The sequence below is a fragment of the Balaenoptera acutorostrata genome, chromosome 6 (genome assembly GCF_949987535.1).
Source record: "Balaenoptera acutorostrata chromosome 6, mBalAcu1.1, whole genome shotgun sequence".
In the NCBI taxonomy this organism is placed as follows: Eukaryota; Metazoa; Chordata; class Mammalia; order Artiodactyla; family Balaenopteridae; genus Balaenoptera; species Balaenoptera acutorostrata.
The window spans coordinates 69,859,985-69,877,576 of record NC_080069.1 but is presented as its reverse complement, the minus strand read 5'-3'; the positions used below and the strand labels follow the sequence as shown (position 1 = coordinate 69,877,576).

Below are 17,592 nucleotides of genomic sequence, written 5' to 3'. Positions count from 1 at the left end.
GGCTGAGTACTTGTGTGAGATCACATAGCACTTGGAGACAGGTGAGCAGAGCTCAAGTGTCCTGACTACCACCAGTTGAAGGTTCCTCCCCTTCTCTGTTTAAAATAAATTCTAAGTCTTTACATCTGGGGTAACCCCCCACCTGCTCTGTCCACCTGTTAAGCTGCAGGCTGGTAGAAAGAGAAGAAGCCAGAAGAGAAGGGAGACCAGGCCCAGAGAGGGGTGTAAATGTGTCTCTCACCACCTGTCTCTGGGAGCCAAGGCCAATTTTTAAAAACCTATGTTGTGTTATTTTCTTCCAATATAGTAACTAATCAAGGACTCACCATTACTTAGTAGATTTTATCAAAATATTTTACTTGGTTTCCTCAAGTCCATTTTAATATAAAGGTATTCTATCATTTCTGAAAAAAGTCTAAGAATGCAATGTCACTTTCTTATAATTCCTACTAAAATTTCAGTGCCACTTTTGTTCTGGGATATTTACTACAAGTCTCTTTGTTAGCAATTGTATTATTTTTATGTGGAGATTTCTTATTCTTATCACTAACAATGCAGAGAAAAGCAGACTGGCCTATCTTTCATTCAAAACAACTATCTTAAAAATATTATCTTTCGTGCTACTTCCCTGGAGTTGTGACCAACTGTCCTGGTTTGCCTGGGACCAAGAAGTTTCCCAGAAGGCAGGATTGTCAGGGTTAAAATCAGGACAGTCTGGGGCAAACCGGATGGCTAGTCACATCAGCTGGGAGTGCAGTTTGGAAAATAAAGGTTCCTGCTCTCAATCTCTGGCCTGCCCTCCAGACATATGCAATTGTGGGTTTGTGTGTGTGTGTGTGTGTGTGTGTGTGTGTGACAATAATATAAACAAGCCAACAAACGTTGTCTAGAAAAAGAGAAAGAAAATACACCCGCATATTAATCAGGCTTGTCTTTGGGTGGCAGGACTATAGGTGATTTTTTTTTCACTTCTTTTCATTTTTCTATAATTTCCAAACGTTCTATAGTGAGTTCTTTTATACTGGTGAAATCAAAAGCTTGAGTTCTAAAATTTATGACATAATAATGGATAGATAAATAGTACCTATGCCAAGTTAGCTGTCTGTCCCATTTTCAACAAGCATTCTGAGATATGCTTTCCAGGGTAAGAGAAAAGTCTCAATTCTTACTTTTGGGATTATTTTTCAAGGAAAAATTCAGCTGTCCCAGCTGAATATTCCTAAGGAAGCAAACTGATGAAGTGACCTGACTTTACTCCTGCCAGACCACAAGGCACTCTTCTAGCAAAGAGATGGGTGCTTGCTGCTGACCTTTCTCGGAGAAGGGGCTGATCCAGAAGAGGGCAGGGATATCTGGAGTGCTGGGAGGTGCCAAATGAAGTTTCCCGGTGGAAATCGGCATCCCCTTGGTTACTGTAACTGGCCAAGGGCTTTCCAAATTTACTTGAATCTAACGATGATAGTGATTCATTCCTTAAAACAATCCGTTCATCTGGCTCTCTGATAACCTGAGTGACAATGTGCATTAATCTTTAGTTGTAGTTTTTGCTTTGGTTTGCTTAATTTAGAGCTGGGGGCCGGGTGGGACAGGGAAGAGAACTGAGGGCAAGATGATAGAACACCTGCCCTGGAGATCTCCTGCAAATAAAAGAGGGGTGGGAGTAGAGAAGACTAGAGACAAAATGCTCAGGAGTCAAGGGCGAGGAAAGATAACCAAAATTCTGTACATTTGGCATATATTCACAAGCCACAATAAACTCATGCTCTGAGCTTTGGTTTGTAAGGATTGGAGATTATTGGGTTTGGGAAAGACATAATTTTTTAGACAAAATATTTAACTGCTATGGCAAAGGAAGCTCAGTGTACTCCATTTTCTTTGCATATATCCATTCTCATGTTGTAACATGGAAGTTTGCACCTTCACCTGAATAAACCAATCAAACTTTAAGAACAAGTGATTTACCACCTCTATATACAAAGGTACTCGATTAGAGAAAAAGTAATGAAAATCCCTACTGATAAAGTAGATATTGGGCCTACATACACCCTCACTGGTGATTCATCCTACAAATGAAAAGAGTGTATATGAGGGGAATAAACCAACTAAAGCAAAGCAACTCAAGTTAAACTACAGCAATTCCATAACCAGCATTAGCTAGTAATATACTTTCCACCACTCATGGGAGAAAGCACAATAATTGACATTAGATAGCTGGAAATAAATCAGTTTACAAATGCTACTTCTAAAATTACCTTTACGTTAGCTGCAAGGCTGTCAAGAGAAGAAGCTAGAAGAAAGAGGAACAGGTGTTTCAATGACTCATTATTACCAGTTACCCCTAAAGCTGCTGTTACATTTATTCCACAGAAGTACAAAAATATTACACAATGAATGAATTATCAGAGAATTTAAATGCTCCCTTGTAAATTATACCATCACCTTTAAGTCTTCCTGAAGTCACAGCAATTTATCTATTAGTTTTACTGTCCTCTTGAGGTCAACAATGAGGTTATATTAATGACAGCACGTATGGATACAGGAAGAGTAAACAGGAGTCTAAAGTGAAGCAATAAGTTCAGTAGCCCTTGGGCAGCCTGGAAAACTCTTATTTGCCCAGGTGCCCAGGGCCTAAAAGAAAGCCATCTGGCTCAATGTAAAATTCATACCCTTTGCCTCTTCTGGCATTCCCTTTATATTTGGTTTACATAAAATCCTACTTATGCAGAAACTCTTGAGTGTACTTGTCCAAGGTAGATACAAAAATGAATACATAAGAGCTTGGAAAAACAACACAGCAAAAGTGTAAATCATTATGATTACCCAAGTAATCATAATAAGTAAATAGACCTAATGCCAGAGAATGGTAAGAATTACTAGAAGTAATAAATACACACAGAAAAAAGACAAGAATAAATGGGATTTTTCCAGGTTGAAAAAAAAAATGCTTTTGAAATGAGTATTTGCAAGGCTATGCTAAGGCCACCGTGGCTTCCCCCAGCATGACTGGGGCTTAGGCAGTGACAAGGGACTGCTGATTCCCCAATGCCACTGGCAATAAGAAGGAAGATATAAAAAGGGATTTTTTAAAGCATGCTAATTGTCATATCCTCTGGGCATGCACGTATGTGTGTGGGCATCTTGTCCCAGAAGCTCTCTTCTACCCAACTCCCAGCTGAGCAGGGAATTGGTAATGCTAAGCCCCTTTTCAGCTATAACCATAAACCTGCCCTGTTGCCTAGGAACCCCCTTGCTACTGATTTTTGAACACTCCCTTTCATGGGGAGTGTGCCCTTGTTCTCTAGCTTCTCAAAGTGTAGTCCATGGACTAGCTGCATCGGTATCACCTGGAAGCTTGTTAGAAAAGAAGGATTCCAGGCCCCACCCCAGCCTTACGGAATCAGAATCTGCACTTTAACAAGATCCCCAGGTGATTCAAATGCACACTGAAGTTTGAGAAGCACTGCTTTATTCTACTTTAGGCCTGAATGAATGAGCTGACAGGTGACCTAAGGAAAAGTCTGGCTTGGAAGCTACAGGGATTCCAAGGATCTGAGCCCAGAGGTCTGAACGTCTTCTCTAAATGTAAGTATGCCAAAAACTTGGTGTGTGACCTGTACACACTCTGTAACCTCTCTGGAACCTTAGTTCTCCACCTGCCAGGATTAAGAAAGACAAAGCCTGAGACCAATATGATATATGAGTCCCGTTGTAATTGAGCTAGCATTAAGCCCAACTGTCCTCCCTGGGAAAGGACATTTCCTGTTGCTTGATTTCACAGTAATGGGGAAGACAGTGCTGCTTTTATGGGCTACATGGGTGATTTTCAATCCAAAGGACTTAAATGTCAGAGGTGATGAAGCACTTTCTGCTTCAAACCCTGTCTTCTGTCCTTGGTTTGCTGCTGTAGAACAGTCACAGTGATTCAAGGACACCGGCTTGAGTTAACACAAGAGAATGTGCAGCCCCTTAAAAGTATAAACCTTTCAGCCTAAGATAGGAAACCCTGTTGTCAGAGATGGTACAGGTCCAGTCTCACCAAGAGTCAAGAGAATGGGCCACCACCATCCCTTTCTAGCCTAAGAATTTTTATTAATTCAGGAATGGTTGAAATTCACTGCCCTGACCTTCAGTATTGACATGGTTCATGTATTTCAATCATAAAGTAAAGGCCTCCCAGGGAGGCCTTAACCCAGTGCCTCTCAGTGTGTGATCCAGGGGCCTCCCCCTGGGTCCCTAAGACCTTTCAGGAGCTCTGCAAGATCAAAACTGTTCTCCTAATAATATTAATCTCTTTTTCACTCTCTTTCTCTCATAACTATATAATGGAGTTTTCCAAAAGCTACAAGATATGTCATTATATCAGCACTCTGATGGCTAATGGAATGTGTGCTTGTATATTCTTGTATTTTACAAATTTCTCAGTTTTAATTTCTAACACTAAATATTGATAGATATCATCTGCATACACAAAGTTCATTGGGGTCTTCAATAATACTTAACGCAAAAGGGTACTGAAATCTAAATGTTTGAGATCCCCTGCCTTAACCTCACTGCTTCAGACAAATTGCCTCTCCTTGCTGACATGGAATCTTGTAAAGTAAGTGTTGCATCTCCTGATCTCCACCAATCCCCTGCTGCTTCCTATCCAGAGAAATGGAGAGTCCTATATGTTAGCTATCAGTGGTACCTTAGCAAGAAGATTCCACCAGGACAAGATGCTCCCTGCTTTTCCAGCCCAGCCAGGGAACAATCACAACCAGAGCACGCTCAGTGGTCACACTACTCAGAGCAGTCTCCTTCAACAGCTAGGGGAACTCTGAAACAGCTTCTTAGCTGACTCTGCTCATGGGAACTCCCTCCCTGGAAACTCCACAGCGGGAGGGCACCTGAGAATTAGGCCCTGAATTTCCAAAGAAACATGTGATTCCTCAGAATGAAAGAAGACTTAGAGGTAGGTAGGATGCATTCGTTCCCATGGGGAAACTGTATAGGAATAACAAGAAACTCAAGTACCTCTTCTCACTGGAAATGGAAAGTTTGAAAAGTCAGATTTTCTTCTAGACTTCTGGGAATGATGCTCTGAACTGTTCTCACCAAAGGGCTTTGCACTGTCCACCTGAAAGGAATGAGACTTGAACCCACTGTAGCTTGTATTACCTTCTCCTCATTACCTGTAATGCCTTTCTCCCCCTCAGTCACAGTCATGCAGGTGAGAAAAGAGGTTGGGAACAGATTAAATCACAGTCTCCAAGTATATAAAATGTTATACCCAATAGGGAAACCTGTCTGTCCCTACCTCCACTGAGGTTAGAACACGAAGACATGGGCTAACACTAGGCACAAATCATATTCTAACCACTGGTAAGGCTCCAGCCCAGAAAACAGCACGTGACATTTATTTCACATTCTTTTAGAACCAGACAGAGTTTCATGTTCCTAAACAGTCTGAGTAGTACTGAGTGTCTATATCCTTGAAAAAAAGAATAGTGGTGACTGTATTATTTTACTTAAGGTAACCGTATTTTCCTACACTGGACAACATGATCTGCCAACATGTCAAAATACTTGAAATAGAGACTCTTCCAGAATATGTATGACATAGAGTTGCTGGAGTTTCTTTGTAACGTTGTTTATTTCTGTTTTTTTTTTTTTAATTTCAAGAAAGCATGTTATAATATTACTCTTCATTCTACTTCAAGAAATACTTTGATTACAATTTACAATCTTGACAACATCAGGTCCTCTACATTTTAATGCTGCTACTTAAACTTCAGATATCATCAGGAAATCTGGCTAAATAAAAGAGCACTTAGGAGCTTGGCACATTAGTAAAGACTGTATAAGAATTTGTTAAATAAAAGTATCAAGCAAGTTTTAATTCCCTAAGAAAACTTCCAAGATTTTAAGGTTATTTAGCCCATAATGGCATACACTAAAGTTGTATTTTATAAAAATTCATGTCACATGAGATAAATCAGACTCAATAAACTCAATTCAACAATATTTGTATGAAGCCATGTTTAAAGAGTGGTTGCTAGATTTTGCCAGACATTTTTACCCAGGTCACCATGAAGAAAACAGCTATCCTGTACTTTCTAGCCAAACAACATCTCTGTTCTACCTACAAACCAACTCTATCTCCAGTCATCTCAAAAGCACTTTGCCGTTGAGATTTACCATATGCTTCATTTCTTGTGTCTAATGCACAAACATCATCACGGGTAACTTTAAGTCCAATTATCAACTTGACAATAATATCAATAGTTAACATTCCGAAGAATAAGTCATGAACTAGAATGTGGAATGGTGTTCATGAAAAATATGAACTAATACTGGAAGTGTTTTTAATGTGATATTAACTGTAAATAAACGAATAAACTGTAAAAGAAACGAATCTGTATATACAGTATAATTACAACTTTGTGGGAAAAAATAAGGCATTATGAACACCAAAAAAAGGCAAAAGAAAATGTATCAAATTAAACAATGATTTTATTATTCTGGTGAACCTGTGGGTAATTTTTTTCTTGAACTCTTCTACATTTTCCTTTACTTTTATAGTAGTCAAAAAATCTTGAGACTATGAGAACAAGTGTGATTAAATTTGCCTACTATTTCCTGAGGGCTAAATCTAAGATAACTTTAATTAAGGGCTTTGACTACGGCACATCATTGCATCTTCCTGCACACATATGTTTCCTGCTCTTAAAAGTGTGGCCATTAAGCAACAACTTCACTAAGAAAAGTCAAACCAGTTTTCTTAAAACAGATGAGGCTTTGGTTTCAGATTGGTACAGAGTATATGCCAGCCTTTGATATGCATCTTCTACCACTGACAGTTCACTGATTTTTCTGGACAGTGGCCGGTTATCATATGTAGATAATACTCTCTATTAATAATTTTCAGAAATTAAAAATAGGGATGGCAGACATTTACTAAGCAAGTCTTCTGCATAAGACATCTTTCCTGACAATGACTCTAGGAAGTGAACATAATTTAATCATAGTTGTCATTCAATTTGAATTTCCTCTATTTATTTACTTACCCATTTGTTTTCATGGTCCAACCTTCCTTTATTCCACCCTCATTCACACCCTCACCATTCCAAAGGACTGTGAAAAATAATTTTAGGCTCACGTGTCTTACTACAAATGGAGGTTTGCTTTCTCTGGGTATTTTGAAACTATCTCCAAGATTCAGTTGAGCTGACTGGTCCTGAAAGAAACGCCTGGTGAAGTATGGAGAGGGCGGCCGGGACTGCATGCCTTGGGGCAGTCTGTCGAGATTACTCTCCCTTGATTTCATCTTTATACTACTTAAGGGGAATTTTGGTCCATTTGATGTAGATAAAGGCCTTCGGGACTTACATCTTTCTTCCTGAAACCCCAAAAAAGAAACAATATTTTTAAAGAAGAAAACTCAATCAGAATATAACTGTGTTTAACTGAACTTTAACTAAGGTAGAAGACTGAACATCTCAGATTTATAAAACATGTATTTAAGGAAGGGCATTTTAAAATTTTTCTTCAGGTCACGTTAGTATCACTAGTATATTTCAACTATTAGCAGTGAGATTTATTTGTATTATGAGAAAGTTGGAAAGTATCAGATAACCCCCCCACCCCATCATAGACAGATGATTGATAGATGTAGAAATATAGTGAGAGAGAGAGAGAGAATTTGGCATATACTTGGGTCCAGCAATTTCACTTCAAGGAATTTATTATAAGGAAATAATTATGGCTATATGTATAGCTACAGAAATTCTTAGAACACTTCAAAAATTAGAAACCAACTATATTGGTGAGTAAGCACTTTCCTTTCAGCTCCAAACCCACCTTTCTATACTCAGCTTTATGATACTGGACCTGGCACTCTGCAAACCCCCTTCGGCTTTTCCAGCTGTTCTGTTAGGGTCCACCACTAGAGGGCGCTAGAGGGAGACTGTAAGACTAGAGGAGGAGCAAGGGACCGGGGACTTGCAGTTTTGCATTCTGTTCCTGTCAGCATCACCCCAGCAACCATTCTTCACCTTGACAGCAGCAAATGGCTCCAGTTTATAGTTTTTTCCTACCATAATCCAAAACTAGCCTCACAGCACCAGGTGGCCAGAGCCCCTTGCTCAGAGATTTGAGTCTAGCCCCACAGGATCCTTCCTCCAAGCTCCTGGGACAGCAGCAACGAGCAGTGTCCCTCCTTAGAGGTCTGAGTCCCAGCTCATCAAAGTCTCCCCTCTGAAATCATGAGGAAACACCCAGGAGAGCAGCCCCTCCCCACATGTCTGGGTGCCCTTTCTATGGGGTTTCTTCCTCCACTTTCTATGTTCTTGATGACCCAACCTCTTCCCTTTGTTCCCCCAACTCTAGAGGTGGAAGCTGCTTCCTGTAGTTACTATCTCCATCACTTCAGTGTTCCCCTTTTCCTTTCAGTCCTCCAACCCTTGCTTGCCCTCTTTTTTTTTACATTAAATCTTTCTGTTAAAGTAACAGGTATGGTTTGTTTTCCAGACTGGACCCTGACTGATATACTAGCTAAGTACCCAACAGCAGAAAAATGAATTGCCAAAAATTATGGTACTTCTGTACAATGGCATAGTACGAAGCCATGAAAAATTGCCTGGCTTAAGCATACTTAAGGACATGAGAACACATTCATGACATTCGAAGTGAAAATATGATATGAAATAATATGCAGTATAGTATGATCCTAATCTTCTAAAATTAAAATATGTGTATGTGTGTGTGTGTACAGAAGAATATATTCAAAAAAGTAGTCATGCTCATCTCTAGATAGTAAGAATAACAGGTAATTTTTATTTTTATTTTGTCCTTTTTTCTTATTTGTATTTTCTAATTGTATAAAATAAATGGGATACTTTTGTTATAAGAAAACAATGAAAGCTATTATTTTTAAAAGTTAACACTTAAAAAAAAAGTTAACACTTAAAAAAGTTAATATAGGAAGACCTATATTAGGAGATTAAAACAAGATTAAAATGGTGGAGTGGAAGAAAAAGAATAATAAACTGAAAAATCACTGTGCACACTTAAACAGATAGGAGAAAACAGTGGGTAAATAAGGAGAGACTAAAAAGCAGCTATTGCCTTCCTGAAAATTAACCACTGGTTTCCCATTTATGAGTTATGGTGCCCAGGGGATCGATGGATTTGCACAGATTAGTGACCCTTCTCATTCAGTACCTCTTAACCCAAAGCCCACATTTTCAAGGTATTTTCTAGGACTCCAGGTGAGGTCTACAAACTATATTCATTAATTCTCTATATCATTTTAGAAACGATTTTACCTGGTTGCAAAATTATGGACAATAAGGTAAAACAAAAACAGAAAGAAATCAGGGTGAAGGGGAAATTAGGGCTGAACAAGAGAGTAAAATGAAGGTAGTGCTCATGGATGCCCCAAGACCCTCACTGTTACCAAAGGTGGCTCACAAATACAACTCTGAGCTTCAGCCTCAGCACAGGAAAGAAGGAAACACTACTGTTGATAAAATCAAGAGTAAAAGTCATGGAACAATAACAACAAAAGCTAACTAAACTACACATCAAGCTTGTGATCATAGCTTCTGGATCATTCTGTTCTACCAATTATGCCATGATGAATACATGCCAAACATACTCACTCTAACGTGACAGGCTGAACAAACAGTTTGACTATGGAAATTCAAACCCAGCAATAAGTCTCCAGGTTTCTGTTTGTCCAGTTGCATCTAAACTTGGTAAACCGAGTTTAGGCTGAAATTCTTTAAATTTGTGGAGAAAATTTCTAACATTTCTATCACTGGATTCTCGATGATACTTACAAGAAATCTGTTTCTATGCAGAAACACACGTTCTCTGATGGCTGTCCTCGTAGAAAACTCTATTTTGGGAGCAATGCCCTGAAAATAAAACAGCATAAAAGAAACAAATAAAATGTAAAGAGGGTCTTTGCTCATCCTATCCTAACTTGAAATCATCCGAGAACCTAAATGCTCTTTTGTGTAGTTGGCATAATCTATACACATTATCTAAAATACATACATAACGAATATATATACAGTGAAATATTATTCAGCCTTTAAAAAGAAGAAGATCCTGCCATTTGTGACAACATAGAAGAAACCAGAGGACCCTATACTAAGTGAAATAAACCAGACACAGAAAGGCAAATACTGCATGTCTCACTTATATGTGGAATCTGAAACAAACTCATAGAAACAGCTAATAGAATGCTGGTTGCCAGGAGCTGGAGGATGGGGGAAATGGGGAGATGTTAGTCAAAGGGTACAAAGTTTCAGTTAGGCAAGATGAACACGTTCTAGAAGTGGAATGTACAGCAATGTGACAATAGTTAACAATACCATATTTTATATTTGGAATCTTCTAAGAGGGTGGATGTTAAGTGTTTTCACCACAAAAAAAGAAAAGAAACAACAGTTTACAATGTTAAATGATGGATATGTTAATTAGCTTGATTGTGGGAATTCCCTGGCAGTCCAGTGGTTAGGGCTTGGCACTTTCACTGTCGGGGCCCAGGTTCCATCCCTGGTCAGGGAACTAAGATCCCACAAGCCACACAGCACGGCCAAAAAAAAAAAAAAATTAGTTTGATGGTGGCAATTATTTTACAATGTATATATATATATCAAAAATAAAGTTGTATACCTTAAATATATACAGGTTTTGTCAATTATACACCAACAAAGCTGAAAATAAAATAAAATACATACATAGTAAGAATAGCTAAACACATATAATACTACATATTGTGTGCCAGAGCCCAACCAAAGGGCTTTGCCTATATTAACTCATCTAACCCTCACAACAACCCTGTGAGGTTGGTCCCAGTAGTATCTCCACTTTGTAGGTGAGTGAGCTAAGGCACAGAGAATTTAAGCAACTTGTCCAGCTAGTACTGGCAGAGCTGGTAATTGAATCCAGGCATTCCAACTTGTGTCCCCGCAGTTAGCTACTCCATTTAAAACACTGGACAATGGAACTGAATGAGATTACCTAGGGGGAGGGATGGATAGAAGTTCTCCTTCCCTACCTACCTGCTTTGAAAACATGCTTCATATCTCATACAAAATATTTATATTAATTTCCAAACTCTTCATTTTGTTTCATTGATCAATACTTCTTTTTCTGTCAGTACCATTCTATCTAAAACACTGTGATACATACATATATATATACATACATACACATATATATACATACACATACATATACCCTATCCTACTTAATTCTCATAGTGCTTAAGGAAAGTACAATTATTAACATCAACCCACTTTATAAATGATAAAACTGAGAACTGGACAAAAACTTGAAACAACTCTAATGTTCTTCATAGGTGAATAAACTGTGGTATATCTATATAATGGAATCTACTCAGTAATAACAAGGAACAAGTTACTGATACACACAACTACATGGATGAATCTTAAAAACATTGTTCTAAGTGAAAGAAGCCAGTCTCGAGTGGTTACAGACTATATGATTCCATTTACGTGACATTCTCAAGAGGAAACAAAGTTTTTATGATGGAGAACAGATTAGTGGATTATGGCGGAGGATGTGTCTATAAAGAGATAACATGAGGGAGATTTGGGGAGTGATGGAACTGTTCTGTATCCTGATTATGATGGTGGTTTCACAAATCTATACATGTGTTAAATTCATAGAACTGTGTATCAAAAAAAGTCAATTTTACTATACATTTAAAAAATACAATTATTTTTCTTTAAAAAAAACTGAGGCAGAAAGAGATATTAAGCAATTTTCCCAAGGTCACATGTCTTGTAAACGTCAAAACAGGGATAGGACTTGGAGCTGAATTACAGTGTCTCCAACTGACCCCATCCAGTCACCTGCAGCCCCTCTGAACATGACCCTTTGCTCTCCTCTCCCCCAGAGAACACCGCCTGGCCACGTACCCCTTTGTCCTGGGGGCACTTTCCCTTTCTTCTTGTTGCCCATCCAAATCCTACCTGTCTCTTGAAGCCTGGCCTCACTCTCTCCCCTCCAGGCACACCCATAGCGACTTCTCCCTCCAGTTGCTAACAGCTCATTTCACTTATATAACATACTCCAAGTACTTGCAAGAAGAATTTGCATCGGCCGAAGCCCTAGAGGGAAAATAAACCAACATGCACTGCATGTTTAGACAGGTACCAGGTGCTCCTAGAGGCTTTCACATGTACGATCGCATTTAATCCTCACACAACCTGTGTAGTAGACAATTATATCCCACTCTAAATGTGAGGGAACAGGCTTGAAGAGGTTAGTCTGTCCAATGTCACACAGCTGGGGATCAGTAGAGCCAAGAGTTGAAATGCTGCTGGACAGCAAAACCCATCCTCTTTCTATTACCTCATGCTACCTCTCAGGGGGCCTCATGGATGAACTAGTCAGCTCGATTCCTGTGCATTCATTCATTCCGATGCACATTCAGTCCTGTACATTCATCTTGTCTACAGAACAGGTCCTCACAGGCACAACCTACCTCCTCAGCTCCCCCTCCTCTTTTTTTTTTTTTTTTTGCCTCTAGAATGCACAGTACGCCCATAAGAGTGTTAGGCCTGGACTGGTGACTCAAGATTTCTGGGCTTATAAACACAAGAGCCCAGTTGCTGCACAGAGTTGAATAATTGGGGTGGGGGGCGGGGAGGTGGCATTTCATAAAAAAATGCACAATAACATGGCCGGCACAGCCTCACCTCCAGTTATCAAGACTGCCCACATGAAGAAGAGGGTGGGGGAAGGGGAGTTCTGGGGTCCACAGCACCACTGGTGGAAATCCAAAACCTCATGGGTGCGTGAAGCCCCAGGTCCCCAGCGGCCCAGCTGCCTGAGCCTGAACAAGTCATCTCTTAAGCCACAGACTGGTGTAGTCTTCTTAATGCCTCATGGAGAAGTAGTATTTTTTTTTTTTTTTTTTTTTTAAAGGATTTTCTTTCTTATTTATTTATTTATTTATTTATTTATTTATTTTTGGCTGTGTTGGGTCTTCGGTTCGTGCGAGGGCTTTCTCCAGTTGCGGCAAGCGGGGGCCACTCTTCATCGCGGTGCGGGGACCGCCCTTCATCGCGGTGCGCGGGCCTTTCTCTATCGCGGCCCCTCCCGTCGCGGGGCACAGGCTCCAGACGCGCAGGCTCAGCAATTGTGGCTCACGGGCCCAGCTGCTCCGTGGCATGTGGGATCTTCCCAGACCAGGGCTCGAACCCGTGTCCCCTGCATTAGCAGGCAGACTCTCAACCACTGCGCCACCAGGGAAGCCCGAGAAGTAGTATTAACCCTTGAATGACAGTTTGATAAAATATAACAGCTCACATTTATTGTGCACTTAACTATACACCAGATATTATGCTAAAGACTATACATATATTACCTCATTTAACCCTCCTAATAACCCTATAAGGGAAGAACTATTACCAGTCTCATTTTACAGATGAAGAAACTAAGGTACCTGGAGATTAAGTAATTTACCCAAAATCACACAGTCATTCAGTGACAAAACTGGGCTTGAACCCAGACCACCTGAGTCCACACTTAACCGCTATACATGCAGCTCCACTTTGCCTAGAGAAGAGGAGGAGGGTCCCCTACCAGTAAGGAATCCACAGCCTGTAACACCATCTTGTTCACCTATTTGACCTCCACTCCTGGCAGTGACTTCCAGACAATACGGAGGAAGGTATTTTTCACAGAAGTACTGATTTTAGCATACCAGTTTAGAGCTGAAATTTACAGGCTCTATCTTGTGCAATCCCCTCAGCAATGGGATGGTGATGATGATGGTTAGGTCAATAAATGGATTTAACAGTAGGATTTTCCTAGAATCACTGCACTAAAGAAAAATGGAAATTATTAACTAAAAATTAATAATTAAAAATAATATTGTTTCCGCTTAATTTACAAATTCAGCCTTTACCTAACAAAAAAACAGATTATATTCCCCTCCTCAGAATTCTTGACCTCAGCAGGAAAAGGAGGAAAAAAAGGCTGTTAGCGTAACAAGGGAAATGAAATAAAGTATGGAAGTACAAAGAAAAAGTCACGTTTTATTGGAAGAAATAAATCTAATTCTTAATGAACTAAGAAGAGAAAATAAATGAAGTGAATGATTTGCCTGACCTGCACATGTCATTTATTCTCATGTCCTACAATATTAATGAAAAGAAATTGGACCCTGGGCTGAAATAAACATGAGAGAATTAGCATCATGCAGTGACTGAGTGCAAACTTCGAAGCCCGACAGGCCAACATGAGAATCCCTGCTCCATTGCTCACCAGGTCTGTGACTCTGAGTACCTTTGATAAATTCTCCATGCCAGCTTCCCCATGCCCAAGATGAGGAAAATAACAGTAGCCACCTTGCAGGGTTAAGGACGATTGAACAAGATAATCCATGTAAGGAGCTCAGCACAGTGCCTGGCCTCTAGCGAGCATGCAATGAATGTCAGCTATTAGTAAAGCTTCAGCAATTGGTTTTATTTTGCTTTATAGAACATAGAGAAATTGAGCTCCTCTATCTTTTTACAAATTGTTTAAAATATACTTTCATTAACTTCATTGTAAAAAATTGATACTTTAGCTCTAATGCATGAAGATGTTTCCCTGCAGTTTTAAAGCTCTTTCGCTTATTTACCTGCATTTATGAATAACTACAAACACAACTTCCTGTAGGTTCTTCTCCCTACTTATGCCCATAAAGTGAAACAAAGATAACATTTGGGAAAATATGAGAAAGTGTGTTTCTTCTTGTCTTGATACTTAGCTGGATACCAGCCCAGTGTTTGTAGATAGAATTTATTTAATAGAAAACTTGGGCAAACCAAAGTTAATATAAAGAGTATCTCCCACCTAATTCTCGACAGTTTTTATCCCTTTTTGCTTCTGAAGAGCAAAATCCCAATAACTCAACATAATAGAGACGAACATCTCACAAGTACCATGGGTATAAGTGATACACAAAGAACATCTCTGAGAAAACAAAAATGATGTCAGTGATATTCACCAAACCTTCAAAGATTATTGGAGGACTTAAAGTTATGCTCATTAGGAATTCAGATTAGGAGAACTTTTGATGAATGCTTGCTGTTTGAAGTATTAGAACTAGAAGTCCTGTCATCATAAACATCCTAGAAACAGGGGGTCCTGCATGTTATGTATTCTGCACAGTACTCTCAACAAAATGGAGACAATAACACTTTATTAAATTATAATAATGGTGATTCATGGGGCAGTAACAGAAAAGTTGAGTATTAAGTATGCTTTTTATAATTCACAAAGATGTGGCCCTTAAAACAGAGGTCAGGGGCTTCCCTGGTGCGCAGTGGTTGAGAGTCTGCCTGCCAATGCAGGGGACACGGGTTCGAGCCCTGGTCTGGGAAGATCCCACATGCCGCGGAGCAACTAGGCCCGTGAGCCACAACTACTGAGCCTGTGCGTCTGGAGCCTGTGCTCCGCAACAAGAGAGGCCGCGAGAGTGAGAGGCCCGCGCACCGCGATGAAGAGTGGCCCCCGCTTGCCACAACTAGAGAAAGCCTCGCACAGAAACGAAGACCCAACACAGCCATAAATATAAATAAATAAATAAATAAAAAGAAGAACAGCAAACTTTAAAAAAAAAAAAAAAAGTGAAAAAAATTATTAAAAAAAAAACAAAAAAAACCAGAGGTCATCCAAGTGACATAAAAGTAAAGAAAATTGTCAGAGTTTCTGCAGTGTTAAAAAATCAATCCCCAGATAACATCAAAATGAATATTTTGAATTTGGGTTCAGATAATGCCCCCAAACAGTTAGATAATCAACTAAATAACTGCTGTATCTTTTAAGATCCTTCCAATAATATCAGTCTGGTGAACCTCTGACAGTTTCCCTCCCTTAAGTAGAAACCATAATATCTGCCTTGGCTGACTTAAGAACTGTTATGAGGAAAATAAGATATCACATGAAAAAACCCAAGCACAAAATAAATCAGAGGTAGCATTATTACTATCACTACTCTATTTTACTATTATTACTAAAACAATAGCTATGATTAAATAAACTGATATGAAATCTTTCAGTTAGTCTGCATTAAGAGATGAAAAAACACACAGAAAACAAATTTATGGTTACCAGAGGGGAAAGGGGGTGGGGGAGGGATAAATTAGGAGTTTGGGATTAGCAGATACAAACTGCTACATATAGAATAGATAAACAACAAGGTCTTACTATATATAGCACAGAGAACTATATTCAATATCCTGTAATAGGGACTTCCCTAGCGGCGCAGTGGTTAAGAATCCGCCTGCCAATGCAGGGGACACGGGTTCGAGCCCTGGTCCAGGAAGATCCCACAAGCCGCAGAGCAACTAAGCCCGTGCACCACAACTACTGAGCCTGTGTTCTAGAGCCGTGAGCCACAACTACTGAGCCCACGTGCCACAACTAACGAAGCCTGTGCGCCTAGAGCCCGTGCTCCGCAATAAGAGAAGCCACCGCATGAGAAGCACACACACCGCCATGAAGAGTAGCCTCCGCTCGCCGCAAGTAGGAGAAAGCCTATGAGCGGCAACGAAGACCCAACCCAGCAGATAATAAATAAAATTAATTAATTCAAAAAAAATCTGTAATAAACCATAATGGAAAAGAATCTGAAAAAGAATATATATAAATAATAACATATTATTATATATAATATATATAAATAATAACATATTATTATATATAATATATATAAATAATAACATATTATTATATATAATATATATAAAACTGAATAATTATATATATATTATATATATAAAACTGAATCACTTTGCTATACACCAGAAAACTAACACAACATTGTAAATCAACTATATTTCAATAAAAAGTTTTAAATTAAAAAAAAGAGGTGAAAGAAGTAACCTTTTCAAAACTATGTGATGGTGTAAATATGGCAGTGACTTAGAATGGTTAGATAAGACTCCCACGTCTCATGCCTGACAGACCTCCATGTCTTACGTTACACAAGGATAAAAATCTGAACCAGTGGAAGACTTCTGTGCGTGGATTCTGCAAATTCCTTTCTCTAAAGTTTAAGTTCCTTATTTAACAGAAGAAGACTATGTAATGCTTAACTCTTTCGGAAAACCTTCTTGGTGATCTCTTCTGAGTGGCTGGAGAGATCAGGGAGCCAGTGCTGAGTTATGCAGTGAATTAAGACATGGGCAGCTGATGATTAATACCTGTGTGATCCAGTTAATAACTTGGAGCCATGAGAAGCACAAAACTAAACTGGTTTGGCTGTTCCCACCCTTGGTAGCAGTAGCAGTAGGAGTAAGGTAGGCTCGGCCATGACCAGAAGGGATGAATGTATGTGTATGAATGTGCCTGCTCACTGGCCTACAGTCACAAAGTGACGTTCTTAAGTATGCGAGGTCCCACAGCCTGAGACCTGGCCACATTTGGGAGGGTGAAGGTGAGCTGTGCCGTTTGCTTTTTTTTTTTTCATGGTAAATTGAAATTTATTACTGGGAATGGTGGAATGGGTTAGTAAGTATAATTGAACTATACAGAGTGGTCGTTAAGCCTGGAGATAATAGATAATTGTAGTGAAAA

The 17,592-nt window shown here is 39.3% G+C and overlaps 1 protein-coding gene across 10 annotated transcripts in view; it reads right to left on the bottom strand.

Annotated features, from left to right (window-relative positions):
* The window catches only part of SPATA6L (spermatogenesis associated 6 like), a 60,883-nt gene that overhangs the window by 11,827 nt on the left and 31,464 nt on the right, over nt 1–17,592 (bottom strand). For 7 of the 10 annotated variants that reach the window (XM_007182212.2, XM_007182214.2, XM_007182215.2 and 4 more), the window contains 5 exons: nt 9,822–9,899; nt 7,139–7,378; nt 5,014–5,116; nt 2,253–2,287; nt 1,311–1,507 (listed from right to left, as the gene is read on the bottom strand). In XM_007182212.2, coding sequence (XP_007182274.2) covers nt 1,311–1,507; nt 2,253–2,287; nt 5,014–5,116; nt 7,139–7,378; nt 9,822–9,899 — 653 coding nt within the window. Of the gene's footprint in view, nt 1–1,310; nt 1,508–2,252; nt 2,288–5,013; nt 5,117–7,138; nt 7,379–9,821; nt 9,900–11,990; nt 12,107–17,592 lie in introns of those variants that run through there. The other 3 variants (XM_057548941.1, XM_007182213.2, XM_007182216.2) reach the window with 3 other exon arrangements.